Source organism: Hordeum vulgare, chromosome 6H, assembly GCF_904849725.1.
Source record: "Hordeum vulgare subsp. vulgare chromosome 6H, MorexV3_pseudomolecules_assembly, whole genome shotgun sequence".
Lineage (NCBI taxonomy): Eukaryota > Viridiplantae > Streptophyta > Magnoliopsida > Poales > Poaceae > Hordeum > Hordeum vulgare.
The window spans coordinates 389,899,250-389,912,302 of record NC_058523.1 but is presented as its reverse complement, the minus strand read 5'-3'; the positions used below and the strand labels follow the sequence as shown (position 1 = coordinate 389,912,302).

The window sequence follows — 13,053 nt, the reverse complement described above, 5'->3', positions numbered from 1 at the left end:
GACAACACTTGTCTATGGCCAGGAAACCTTGACCATCTTTGATCAACGAGCTAGTCAACTAGAGGCTCACTAGGGAAAGTGTGTTGTCTATTTATCCACACATGTATTTGAGTTTCCAATCAATATAATTCTAGCATGGATAATGAACGATTATCATGAACAAGTAAATATAATAATAACCAATTTATTATTGCCTCTAGGGAATATTTCCAACAACAATTGATGACTACGTCCACATTGGTGAAGATACAATCTTGAAGGGTGTTCGAGGGTCATGCCAAGATCACGATCGTCGTCTTTGACCCGAAGTACTTGAGAGCACCAACCGAGGAAGCCACCCACACACCGACGACTGAGAATGAATCCAGAGGATGGGTAGGGATGCTTGGATCGCTTGACCGTATGTAGTGAGATGAAAGAATTGTCATGTAGAGTGGAAGGTTGAGTACAAAGGCCACACCAATAATACAATGATCATTCTTAAGGCAGTTGCATGGGTCAATCTCTGGATATGGCATTCATTCTTTGGTATGCATGGCTCTCACAATGACTTGAATGTGATGTCAAGATTTCCACTATTTTCTACGCTTATTACAGGTGAAGCTCCTGCTTGCGACTACTCGGTCAAGGACCACAATTACTCGATGGGTTACTACCTTGCGGATGGCATCTATTCACAATGGGCCAACTTGGTCAAAACAATTACGTGTTCCAACGATAACAAAAACATTCACTTTGCCCAATTTCAAGAAGTTGCTAGAAAATATGTTGAGAGAGCCTTCGGTGTGCTTCAGAAGCGCTTTGCCATTGTTCATGACCCTGTCGAGTACTTTAACTCCAAGGTTCTATGGATCATAACTTGTTACATCATATTGCATAACATGATCATTGAAGACGACAGGGATATGCCTGAGAAATTTTGGTACATCACCAAGGGAACTCCGGTTGAGCTAGAGTATGATACGTAGAGAATCTTGGCATTCCTTAAGGAGCATCACAAGATAGAGAACCATCAAGTTCATGTTCAGCTCCAACAAGATCTTGTTGAGCATCACTCGCAACGTCTTAGCGAGTCCTATTTGTTCTATCATATACTATTTGCTACATTTGAATCATTCGGCATGTTTAAATTTGAATAATTTGGATTGTAAACTTCGGATTCGGTTTGTAAACTATATACATGATTTGTTTGAACATTCCAATTTATGTTTGGTTTCTATATGTGTGCTAATATGTAGTTGCAATTTATAGTAGAATTGCAAAGTTTAGAAGTAGAATTGCGAAGTTTAGAAAAAGCAAAAAAATTACACCGTTAAGAATGGTGTAGCGACTATAAACGATCAAAACTTAATAGAGTAAATATATCCACTAAGATTTACTGTGTCGTTTTACTTCTTTATTTTTAGAGAATCGGTTGGAAATAGCCTAAGACCGACTTGCAGGTCATACCTGATCCAACATATTCTCCTAGCACAATAAACTAAGGCAGATGCTACAAATCAACCGGCTGATTTTCCAGGAAATCAGCCGGGTTGACAACCATAGGATCACCTGTCCTCCATCCGTTGGATCAGCCAAGTCTCTTCCCCTCCACGGCTCCACCAATTTGATGCAGGAGAGAAAACTCTGGATGATGTCCATGCCAGCATCAAGCAGCCCCCGACGATACCCCCTCACCTCCCCCGACGAAGCTCCATTGCAACCCCCCGCGATGAGAGAAAGTTGCAAGGCAACACCGCCGACGCCGATGAAGCTCCATTGCAGCACCACTGGTGCTCCGATGCAGCATCCGCGAAGCTCCATTGTAGCCTGATGACCCCGACGAAGCTCCATTGAAGCATCACCGGTGCTCCGATGCAGCATCCGCGAAGCTCCATTGTAACCCGATGATCCGGACGAAGCTCCATTGAAGCACCACAGTAGCATCCGCGAAGCTCCATTGTAGCCTGATGACTCCGGTGAAGCTCCATTGAAGCACCACCTCGTGCGACTCAGCTCTGCCGCCGTCCTTGCAGGTGCGAGACATGTCGGGGGTTTGCGAAAGCGATGGTTTCCTCGTCATAGCGGCATCGGTGGAGAAAAAGCGTGCGAGAGAGAGAAACGAGGGGAATGGGATAGGCTCGATCTGATCCAGAAAGAGAGCAAGGCCTAGAGGGAAGCGTGGCAGCTGTTCGGTGCGGCTTAAGCGCTCGTGGAATCAGCCGATTTATTTAAAGTATTTTCATAAACTAATACAGCCGTTTTCACAATACTAGCGTATATCAAGTGGTCAACGCATTGTTATTTGTTATTGTGGAGTTTAAGAGCTGCTTGCTGCGGGGATTAATGCATGGTGATCTCATCTCTGGATGTGCATGGTGCGTGTAGAACAAGGAATCGTTTATGTGGCAGCATAAATTATTGATGCAGTTGTTCCCAGAAAAATATTCCCGCAGACACCTTCCATCCTCTTGTAGGTACGAGTAATTTTACAGGAGAAGTTACCAAAGGTAATAACAATTTACACTCAGACGCCAACACCCGGAATCAACACTTCCAAACGCCTTTCACGCCATTCCCAGCAGCACATCACCGAACATGCATCAGATTCGCAGGAAGAGAGAAAAGGCATGCTCGGCAGCGGCACGTGTTGCCAGAATGGACCATAGACAGATTTAAAGTAGTACTAAAAGACAAGGTCCTAAACTAGGGGGGAATTCCCCAGCCAGTTCTTTTCTGAAACGATAAGCCGATTGCTTCACTAGTTAAAGTGGTTAATCCGGTGCCCTTTCGGCATATGCAGCCCTCACATAGCCCTCACATAATGATGCATGCAATTGTTAGTACTGCTCCATATTATATAATAACAAATGCAAAGATCTTCCTCAGTCCTGCGTCGTCTGCAAACCATACACCTGGGCTCCTCTCATTGCTTACAGACGGAGCACACGGTACCAAATGATTTATTGAAGGACTCCACTACATAGCGGCGCTGCATCTCGGTCTTCCGATGCGGCGGCCAGCTAACCCATGTAAAAATTAATGTGTCCCTCTAATCACATATTCATATTACTTTAAATAGTTTGAACATGGAGACGTAAATCTCCTTTTCTTTATCACGCATGCATACAATGACGTCATCAAGATTCTCTTTAACATTAGAAATTCAAAAAGTTTTATCTTTAAAACGATTAATTTGATCGATGATTTGTTTTCACAATTGTCTTTGTCGCGATGAGATCTTCAAAACTAGATCCCATATTGACATGTTTTGACAACCTTTTTTTTCCATCCATATTTACCACATTGTTACACTTACTTGTCATATTTGTAAACACTAAGTTGCTTGATAGAATATAACTAAAATGCCATGTTTTACAGTTGTCAGATTTATTATCTTAAGTTGTCATTCTTTACATGCAATTGTAAAACATGGTAATTTTGTTATATTTTATCAAACAAGTAAGTTTTATAAATATGACAAGTAAGTGTAACAATTATATTTTATCATGCAAGTAAGTGTTTACAAATATGACAAGTAAGTGAAACAATGTGGCAAATATGGATGAAAAGAAAAGGTGTCAAGACATGTCAATATGGGATCTAGTTTCGAAGATCTCATCGCGACAAAGACAACTGTGAAAACAGATCCTTGATCAAATTAACCGTTTTAGAGATAAGACTTTTTAAATTTCAAACATTGAAGGGAATCTAGCTGACATTATTACATGCATGCCTGGTAAAGAAAGAAGGTTTGTCGCTGCATGTCCAAACAATTTGAGCACTCTAGCACATTGATCGCATGTGCTTGCATGACTTTTGTAGTGATTAGTAAAAATACTGTAGCACGATAGCGACACATGCAGAAGTATAATACATGCGAGACAGAGTGTCCATGCATTGCACCCGCCGCATGAAAAATCCGCTGTGCGGCGCTTCTAATTAGATTTTCCCTTTATTGAATCAGCCAGCCATGACGTTGGAATATTGGAAGTACTGCCAGCATAACAACTGGAGGTGATAGGCATTCGCCAACTCGAACCCGGTCAGCCCACCAACAAAACCCGATTTTTTCGCAGTCGAGAAGAATAATAACGGGGCCGAAACGAGATTGTAGTGCAAGGAAAGCAACAGACGGATCACTCCAAGGCTTCTTTCCCGGCCAGTGCCGTCCGCGCAAAGCCGCGACACCAAACCGAAAGCTACGTCGGGTCTCCAGCGCATGGCTCGCGATTCTTGCGGCGCTCCTAGGCCGTCGCACGAATCGCGAGGTCCGACGTGGCGCCGGGCGGGGCTCGCTGACGGGTCAATGCGCGTGGGGCCCGACCACCGTCCACGACCCCGTTGGCGCCACACCGCGACAACTGCCTTTCTCGTTTTCGCCCGCGTGGAACATCCCCGAGCTCCCGAAAAATATCTGGCCCGCCCACCTTTATAAGCCCGTCGCGGCCGGCCGATCACTCCAAATCAGATCAGAACCTCGCGCCCCATTGGCTCACCTCCTCCCCCGCGCACGCGCGCCCCGCAGCTTCTCTCGCAGCCTTGTACGCTTCGTACGTGAGTTGCTTGGCCTGGTTTGGTATTGTCTGCGGCGGGCGGCGGCGGCCGGGTTAAAATTCAGCCGGAGGGTTCGCGCGATTGGGCGAGTTGCTGGAATGGACGCGGCGGATAGTGGTGGCGGCGTCCGCGGGCGCGAGCGGAGATGGAAGGGGAAGGCCGCGAGCTCGGCGGCGGAGAAGCAGCAGCAGCAGCCGCTGGCGCCGGTTTTAGAAGACGCGCCGGCGGCCGCATTGCTCCCGCCGCTGAAGAAGATGCGGAGCCCCGACTGCCGCCTCCGCCGCTCCGTGTCCTCGCTGTCGTCGGCCCCTGCTTCCCCGGACTCCTCCTCTGTTTCCAACCCCCTCTCTCCGCCCGCGACGTCCTTGCCGCCTTATGCGTCGTCGACGCGGCAGATATTCCCGTTCGCGTACGATCCGTCCCCGGCGGCGGCCCCGAGGCTCCTGCAGCTGTTGCAATACTCCTCCAGCTTGTACCAACAGCCGATGCTGCCGCAGCAGCAGCAACACACACCTTCGCAGCATCCGCAGATGATATCCTTCGGCGATGCCCAGCAGCAGCAGCAGTTCGAGGCGGCGGCCGCCTTGGTTCCGCCGCAGTACATGTCGCCCGAGGCGCTGCGCTACTGGAGCGCGGCCCTGAACCTGAGCCCGCGAGGCGTGCTCGGCGGGGTCGTGCCGCCGGCGCTGTACCAGCACCTGCTGCGGCCGCCTGGCCCGGCCAAGCTGTACCGCGGCGTGCGCCAGCGTCACTGGGGGAAGTGGGTGGCGGAGATCCGCCTGCCGCGGAACCGAACGCGCCTGTGGCTCGGCACCTTCGACACCGCCGAGGACGCCGCCATGGCGTACGATCGCGAGGCCTTCAAGCTGCGCGGCGAGAACGCGCGGCTCAATTTCCCCGACCTCTTTCTCGGCAAAGGCCGCTCCGGCGGGAGCGGCCGCACCAGCGCCAGCGCCGCGGCGTCGGCCTCCTCCTCCTCCTCCAAGTCCGCTCCGCCGACGCCGGAAGAGACCCATGCGCAGCAAGCGCAGCTGCTGCTCCAGCGTGAACAGAAGCAGCACATGGACGAGCAAGCCAACGTTGTTGGACCGAAACCTTTGCTCTCCGCAGCAGAGCAGGACGGCCTCCCGGAACCAGAGCAAAATCCTCAGCTCCAGAATGCAGAGCAACAATGCAGCGACGGCAGCACGGCCATGATGCAGCAGGCTCCAGCAACCCCCGGCGGCGTCTGGGGCCCCGCCGACGACGCATGGTTCAGCGCGTGGGGTCCGGGCAGCTCTGTCTGGGACTACGACATGGACAGCGCCCATGGCCTCCTACTCCAGTCTCGCTTCGCCGGTGAGCAGGCCGGCATGGACTACGTCCCCAGTGCGCCCGAAGCCCACATGGCACCGGCGGCAGGGACAGGCACGGCCTGTGCCGCTCCCCCTTCTCCCCTTCCTCCCCGTCCTCCCTTCATGTGGAAGGACTAAGACACGCATTCCCATCTCTGAATATCTCACACACAGAAGACAGAACCTACCTACGCTGTGAGATGCACACAGGCTGCAGATTTTTAACAGACAGCTTGTGGCATCATCACATCACAGGAACATCTCATAACCTTTTTCTTTTCTCTCTTGATCGATTTTCTCCTGAAAATCGCATGGAAGGCCCCGGCTGCATTTTATAGGCTGGGACAAAGATGGGCTATATTTGATTCTCCATCCTTGTACATCCTTCCGTGATGATTCTAAGATGAGATTTAGACATTAGATAGCTAGCCCTCTTCAATTGTTTCCTGCATCTTTAGTTGTGTTGTGTATGGTTTAGGGATTCCTAATAAAGGTTTGAAAGAGGAGACGATTTTTATGCTCTCCTCTTGTTCTTACCTAAATATATTTGTGTTTCCTGTAGTACTGTTGAACCATATATATATATGGGTGCCACATCTGCCATGCACGTTATATGTACTGTTGGTTTCATGATCGATACTCCCTCCGTTCCTAAATATAAGTCATTCTAAGAGTTTCACTAATGAACTACATACGGATGTATATAGACATATTTTAGGGTACAGATTCACTCATTTTGTTTCGTATGTAGACATCTAGTGAAATATCTTAAAAGACTTATATTTAGATACGGAGGGAGTACATTGATAGTTGTTACTTGTTTTAGTTAATGAAGTTTTCTGATTTTCTCTTCATCTCATCATGCCGACGAATATGAGAAGGAGAAGATGTTTAGATGACGGAACAGTGGGAACTTAGGGTTTCATGATCTTCTCTAACACGAAGTGTGTTCGGGGTGTATGTGCTGGCGACAAACTTGCCCAACCCAAAGGAAAGATGAAGTAGTTTATTTCTCGTAGAAGTGTTTATTTCAAACTGATTTTAGGAAGAAAAAAATGCCCGAGAAACTCTTAATCTATTCATCTTCAATCATGATAATAAATAATATATCAGAGGTAATAAAATATACAGCCACGTCCATGGACCACCTAGCGACGAGTATAAGCAATCACTAAGGGAATCAGAAAGTTTGTCGTGAGGCGCTAACAAACATCAAATGTTCGTATACACACGACAAAGATTTTATCGTCAACCAGCAGACGACAAAGCTTGACAACATACTATGAATGGATAAAGAGAACTTTGCCGTCAACTTTTTATCGGACACAAGGCAAAAAATTACCGTCAACCAAACTACAACTTTGGCGTGAGCTAGAACAATAACACACGACAGAGTATGGTTTTGGATTTTCATGTTAGCAGTTGGCCTCCACATCGCTTTGCCATCAACCTCATAGTCTAACAGGTGGCAAAGATTGTTTGGTAAATTAAAAAAATCATGGTTGCTTTTCCTGTTCATTCTTTCCGACCCCAGTTCATGTTCTTTCGGTGGCCGGAGTTCGTGGCATCGTGTCGGCGAGCTGCGGCGTGGCGGCAGCAAACTAAAACGTGGATCTGCTGCAATTCGGGGCGACGTTCGTGTGCAGGGGAGGCAATGAGGAGGTGTGGCGGCGGGTAGGAGGGAGACATGGCATCGGGCAGCAGGGAAGGTTGACGCGAGCGACCTGTCGTCGGGCGACGAGAGAAGAAAGGCGGCCGGAGGGGCAAGGGGCACGAGGGAGCCGCAATTGAGCGGCGAGTGCAGTGTGAGGCACGCGCGAGGTCGCTGGCCTCCATGGCGACGGTGGACGGGGCCATGAAGAAGGACAGGACGGGGCGTATCTCCACCTCCGTCCGGAAGACGACAGCTGTCACGCATGGCCACCGCCGCGTGGCGCCCGCCTAGCCTCCAGCTTGTGGTGCTCGCCTAGCCGACGCGTGGTGCTCGACTGGCCGGCGCGTGCTGCCCGTCTAGTCGCGAGGGGGTGCGATAGAGGCTGCGGACCTCGAAAGGGGAGCACGAGAGGCGACAGGATGGTGGCTAAGGCGCACGATTGTGATGCGTCGGCAGCGCTGCTGGGGAGAACGGGCGACGAATCTGATGGATCGATCACAATGGACCGGATGTGGGGAGGTGTGTGTGAGTGGGTGTGCGTGTAGTAGGCACGTGGGTATGTGGCCGTCACGGTGTGGGGGCATCGTACAAGGATGGGGAGGGATGGATCGAGGAGAGTGGACCGGTGGGGATCGAGCGGCGTGGGTGAGGCACGGGGAGGGACTCATGTAGCCACATCATCGATCCACGAGATCGATTTGTGGGTTATGTTTCTTTTTTGCCGTCTCCTAAAAATCGCATACGGCAAATACATACTTTGCCATCTATTATAAATATAACACACGACAAAGTATGGTTTTTTATAGACGACAAAGACATACTTTGTCGTCTGTTTTTTTACACACGCCAAAAGATTGTCCTTGTCGTCTATAAAAAATAACAGACGACAAAGTATGAATTTGTCGTCAACTATCCCTGCCGTCAGCAGCTGACGGCAAAATTAGTCTTCGCCGTCTTCCCTGATGATAACCTGAGGGCAAAGAAGTCTCCTAATGGCAAGATTGCTAATTCATGTAGTGAATGGAGCGAACCATAGCCGCTTCCACGTTATCGTCCCTCCCCCGTCAAAGTTAGGAAAACCTTGTTGTAGTAAAAGTCGGTAAGTCATCATGCTAAGACCTCATAGGAACAAAACATCAGAGTAACAACCATCTGTGATGAAGAAAGTCGTAGATCGGAAGGATCAAGCGTGTAAATACCCAAACAAAGACAAATGAAGTCCGGATCCAAACAAATCCATCGAAGACCAGCATCAACCAAATCTCGAGAGATCCACCGGAGACACACCTTTGCACGCCCACCGACGATGCTCTTTACAACTTTGGAGTTGATTAACATCTGAATTTATGGAGCATATCCACATGATCTCTTCTGGTGAGCAGCAATCCTCTTGATTGTCTCTACAATCAGATCCATCATCCTTATCCTGGTGTGGGTGTCTCCATGCTGCAGCATATTGATGTAATACCCCCTAATCATCTTGTCATCCCCTGATTTAGACATCAAGGTGTACCTCATAATGGTGTTGATGGTGGGTTATCCTGCTTGCAAGAAGTAGACAGAGTCTAACTTGTGTGACTTCAGATATTCCACGGGAATAGGATTATACATCTTGACTATGGTATTGTGGTTCATCTTGGCCTCATCATGCACATGAATATCTCCATCGTGCACCTCTCGGGCTCCTAAGATGGTGGCCCACTCATCAACAAAAGATTGGTACCGGGCGCCTTCAGTCATCCATGTTATCTTCCCATTTGGATAGAAATGAGTTGTGGAGTAGAATTGCATGATCAACTCATCGTTCCAAGATGTCATCTCTCTGCCAACATGGTTCTCAATGTCAATGGCCCTGAAGTTTTCTTGTACATGGGGAAAGTAATCTTCATTCTCCTTGATGTAGTTCCGGTTAACAAATCTCATGTCACTAACTGATGGACTCTTGTCTAACAAGAAATTCTCATAGAATTGTTGCTGCTCCTTAGTGTGGAAGCGAGCATCAACAAGAGTCCTTCTTATGATGGCATATGGATCAACAACTATCCACTTCATGAGCCCTTGATCCTTCTTATTCTTCATATCCTCTGCAACTAGATGGTCATCATTGTGCTGTGGCACGTGATGTCTCAGCTTCCTCAAAACTTCATTTTCTTCTTCTTCCTCGGCAACATCCCTTGAGCCAGAACCACTGTTCTTTTCAGCTGATGGAATATCTTTGGTAGCCCACTTTGGCTTGGAGGCTACAAGCTTAGGTGCCTTAGGCTTGGCCTTGGGACCCGTAGGCTTAGCCTTTGAAGCTTGCTTGCTTGGCATGTCTTCCTTCTTTAGCTTTCTTTGCTTGGAAGGAGGTGGGTTAGCAGGTTCCTCCTCCTCCTCTTCCTCATGCGCACGAGGCTCTTCATACGTTGAGGTTGGCTTTCCAACCACATGGAAAATTCTCTTCATCGTCCTTGTTTTTGATGGCTTCCTAGCCATGAACTTTGTCCTTCCACTACTACTTGGCTGCTCGAAGATTGAGACAACCCTCTCTTGACTGCAACAGACTCTGGAATCCTTCTAGTTGTTGCCCTCTCCTTCTCACACCGCTTCTCGGAAGTATCTTCATAAAACACAAAGTCTGCATCCTCTTCACCTGAATTCAACTTCTTCCTCGTTCTGATGACGACCTTGAGAAAATCATGTGAGCTGGGGATGCCAGGGTATGAAGAGTTGGCATCAGGGCTAGTGCTTGGATCAAGCTTAAAACTCTGCTCTGTGTAGTCATTTTGACTATCCTCTCATCCTGACATGTTGGACTAACAATCTGTCCCTCTAAATAGTTGTACAAGAGTGGAATACATGAGCATCACAAAACATAGCTATTTTTGCAACAAAAATGAAATTATGATCTTAGTGTTAGCCTTTTGCTGTATGGGTATTTGCTCCATCGACTTTTAGTTTTCGGAGGCTCCGAGACTGACATTCTCCTTAAGAGAGACTTGACCACCATTTTTTGTTTCAGCAAAAATAGTGAGTCGGTCTCACAAGGAACGTTCTCACAACCCTAACACCACAATCGATGACACCGATTCATTTCCACTCACTGACTCCAAGACGCATAAGGCGAAAACCTAAACCTAAAATGTTTCATTTGCCTAATCTAAGGGAATTTTCTCGTGGATAGATGCATTCAAAATGGTGTCAAGAGGTGGAACTTATCCTAATGCACATGAATCGGAGTTAGGAGCACAAAAGGGGACGAATATTACCCTAACTCGGTGAAGATTTCGCGACGACGACAACAGAGGAGTAGATTCCCGTTGATTGTTGGGGAAAGTTGCATGGGAAACAAAATTTTCCTACGAACACCCAAGATCAATATATGGAGATCAAACTATGAGAGGGGGAGTGCATCTACATACCCTTCTAGGTCGCTAAGCACAAGCGTTAAGAAATGCGGTTGATGTAGTCGAACGTGTTTGCGATCCAATCACGATCCGTCTCACGTTCCAATCAGATCCGATCTAGTGCCGAACAGATGACACCTCCGTGTTCAACACACATATATCTTGATGACGCCTTCACCACATCGATCCAGCGAGCGAAGGTGAATTAGTAGCTTGAGTTCTCCAACAGCACGACGATGTGGTGGTGGTGGTGGTGGAGCTGTCCTGGCAGGGCTTCACCAAGCGGTGCTGCAACACGAACGAGGGAGAAGAACTTAGAGAGAGTGAGGAGGGATGTGTCGTGGCTCTTGGGGTGTGGATGCCCTCCCTATCCTCTAGTATACATAGGGGGAAGGGAGAAGGGGTGGCACCCTAGGGTTTCCCCTAGAGGTGGGACAGCGACCAAGGTGGCTTGGCCCCCAAGGAGAGTGGGGCACTGGCCACCTCTGGGCCAGCCCACCTCCTTGGCTACATGGTTCATAGGTGGAAGGGGCGGCGAGACCACCAGGGGATGGTGCGCCACCAACCCATGGGGCCCTCCAGGGCAGGTGGACCCTCCTGTTCGACCCCCGAAACACTTTTGAAACCTCCATCACAAAACTGGTAACTTTTCGAAACTCTTTCGGAGCTCGAATACTAACTTCCATCAATCTTTACCTTCGGACCATTCCGAAGCTCCTCGTCATATACGGGATATCATCCACGACTCCGAACAACCTTCGGTTACCAACATAATAACTCGACAATATGATATCATCACCAAACGTTAAGTGTGTAGACCGTGCAGGTTCGAGAACTATGAAGAAATGACCGAGACACCTCTATGGTCAATAACCAATAGCATGACCTCCATGCCCATATTGGTTCCTATGTATTCTATGTATATCTATATCACTTGAACAACGATATCAAGGACTCAGTCAATCCCGTATGAAGTTCCCTTTGTCCATCGGTATGTTACTTGCCCGAGATTCGATCGTCGGTATCCCCATACCTAGTTCAATCTTGTTACTCGCAAGTCTCTTTACTTGTTCCCTAATACAAGATCCCGTGACTAAGTCCTTAGTCACATTGCTTGCAAGCTTCTTGTGATCATCTATTATCGAGTGGGCCGAGAGATACCTCCCCGTCACACGTAGTGACAAATCCTAGTCTCGATCCATGCCAAATCAATAAACACCCTCGGATATATCTGTAGAGCATCCTTATAATGACACAGTTACGTTGTGACATTTGATACACACAAGGCATTTCTCGAGTGTTAGTGAGTTATATGATCTCATGGTTTTAGGAACAGATACATTTGACATGCAGAAAGCAATAGAAGTAAACTTAGCGATACGATCAACTGCTATGCTTACAATTTGGGTCATGTCCATCATGCCATTCTCCTAATGATGTGTTCCCGTTATCAAATGATAACTCATGTCTATGGCTAGTGAACCTTAACCATCTTTGATCAACGAGCTAATCGAGTAGAGGCTTATTAGGGACACTGGGTTGTCTATGTATTCACATATGTATCAATACAATTATAGCATGGATAATAAATGATTATCATGAACAAGGAAATATAATAATAACCACTTTATTATTGCCTCTAGGGCATATTCCCAACAGTCTCCCACTTGCACTAGAGTCAATAATCTAGTATTACAAGGCAATGAATCTAACACACATAGAGTTCTGGTGGTGATCATGTTTTGCTCGTGGAAGAGGTTTAGTCAACAGATCTGCAACATTCACATCCGTATGTACTTTGCAAATGTTTATGTCCTCCTCCTTGATATAACCGTGCATGGAATTGAATCGACGCTTTATGTGTCTGGTCCTTTTGTGAAATCTGGTGAAAGGACATGGATGTCGCCTAGAGGGGGGGGGTGAATAGGCGCCTTAAAATAAATACGGTTTAGGCTTGAACAAATGCAGAATAAAACTAACGTTTAATTTGTCAAGCACAAAACCTAAAACATCTAGGCTCACCTATGTGCACCAACAACTTATGCTAAGCAAGATAAACAACTAAGTGATAGCAAGATATATAACAAGAAACAATATGGCTATCACAAAGTAAAGTGCATAAGTAAAAGGCTCCGGTAAGAGA

At 47.6% G+C, this 13,053-nt stretch overlaps 1 protein-coding gene across 1 annotated transcript; it reads left to right on the top strand.

The window, feature by feature from the left end:
• Positions 1-4,430: 4,430 nt before the first annotated feature.
• Positions 4,431-6,466, top strand: LOC123402585 (ethylene-responsive transcription factor ERF054-like). Its single transcript, XM_045096510.1, has one exon. It carries the CDS (start codon positions 4,635-4,637, stop codon positions 6,006-6,008), a length of 1,374 nt encoding a protein of 457 aa, XP_044952445.1. The 5' UTR covers positions 4,431-4,634; the 3' UTR covers positions 6,009-6,466.
• The last annotated feature ends 6,587 nt before the right edge of the window (positions 6,467-13,053 follow it).

Coding starts and splice junctions, on each gene's coding strand:
- LOC123402585 (XM_045096510.1), top strand. CDS start 4,635: ATGGACGCGGCGGATAGTGGTGGCGGCGTCCGCGGGCGCGAGCGGAGA.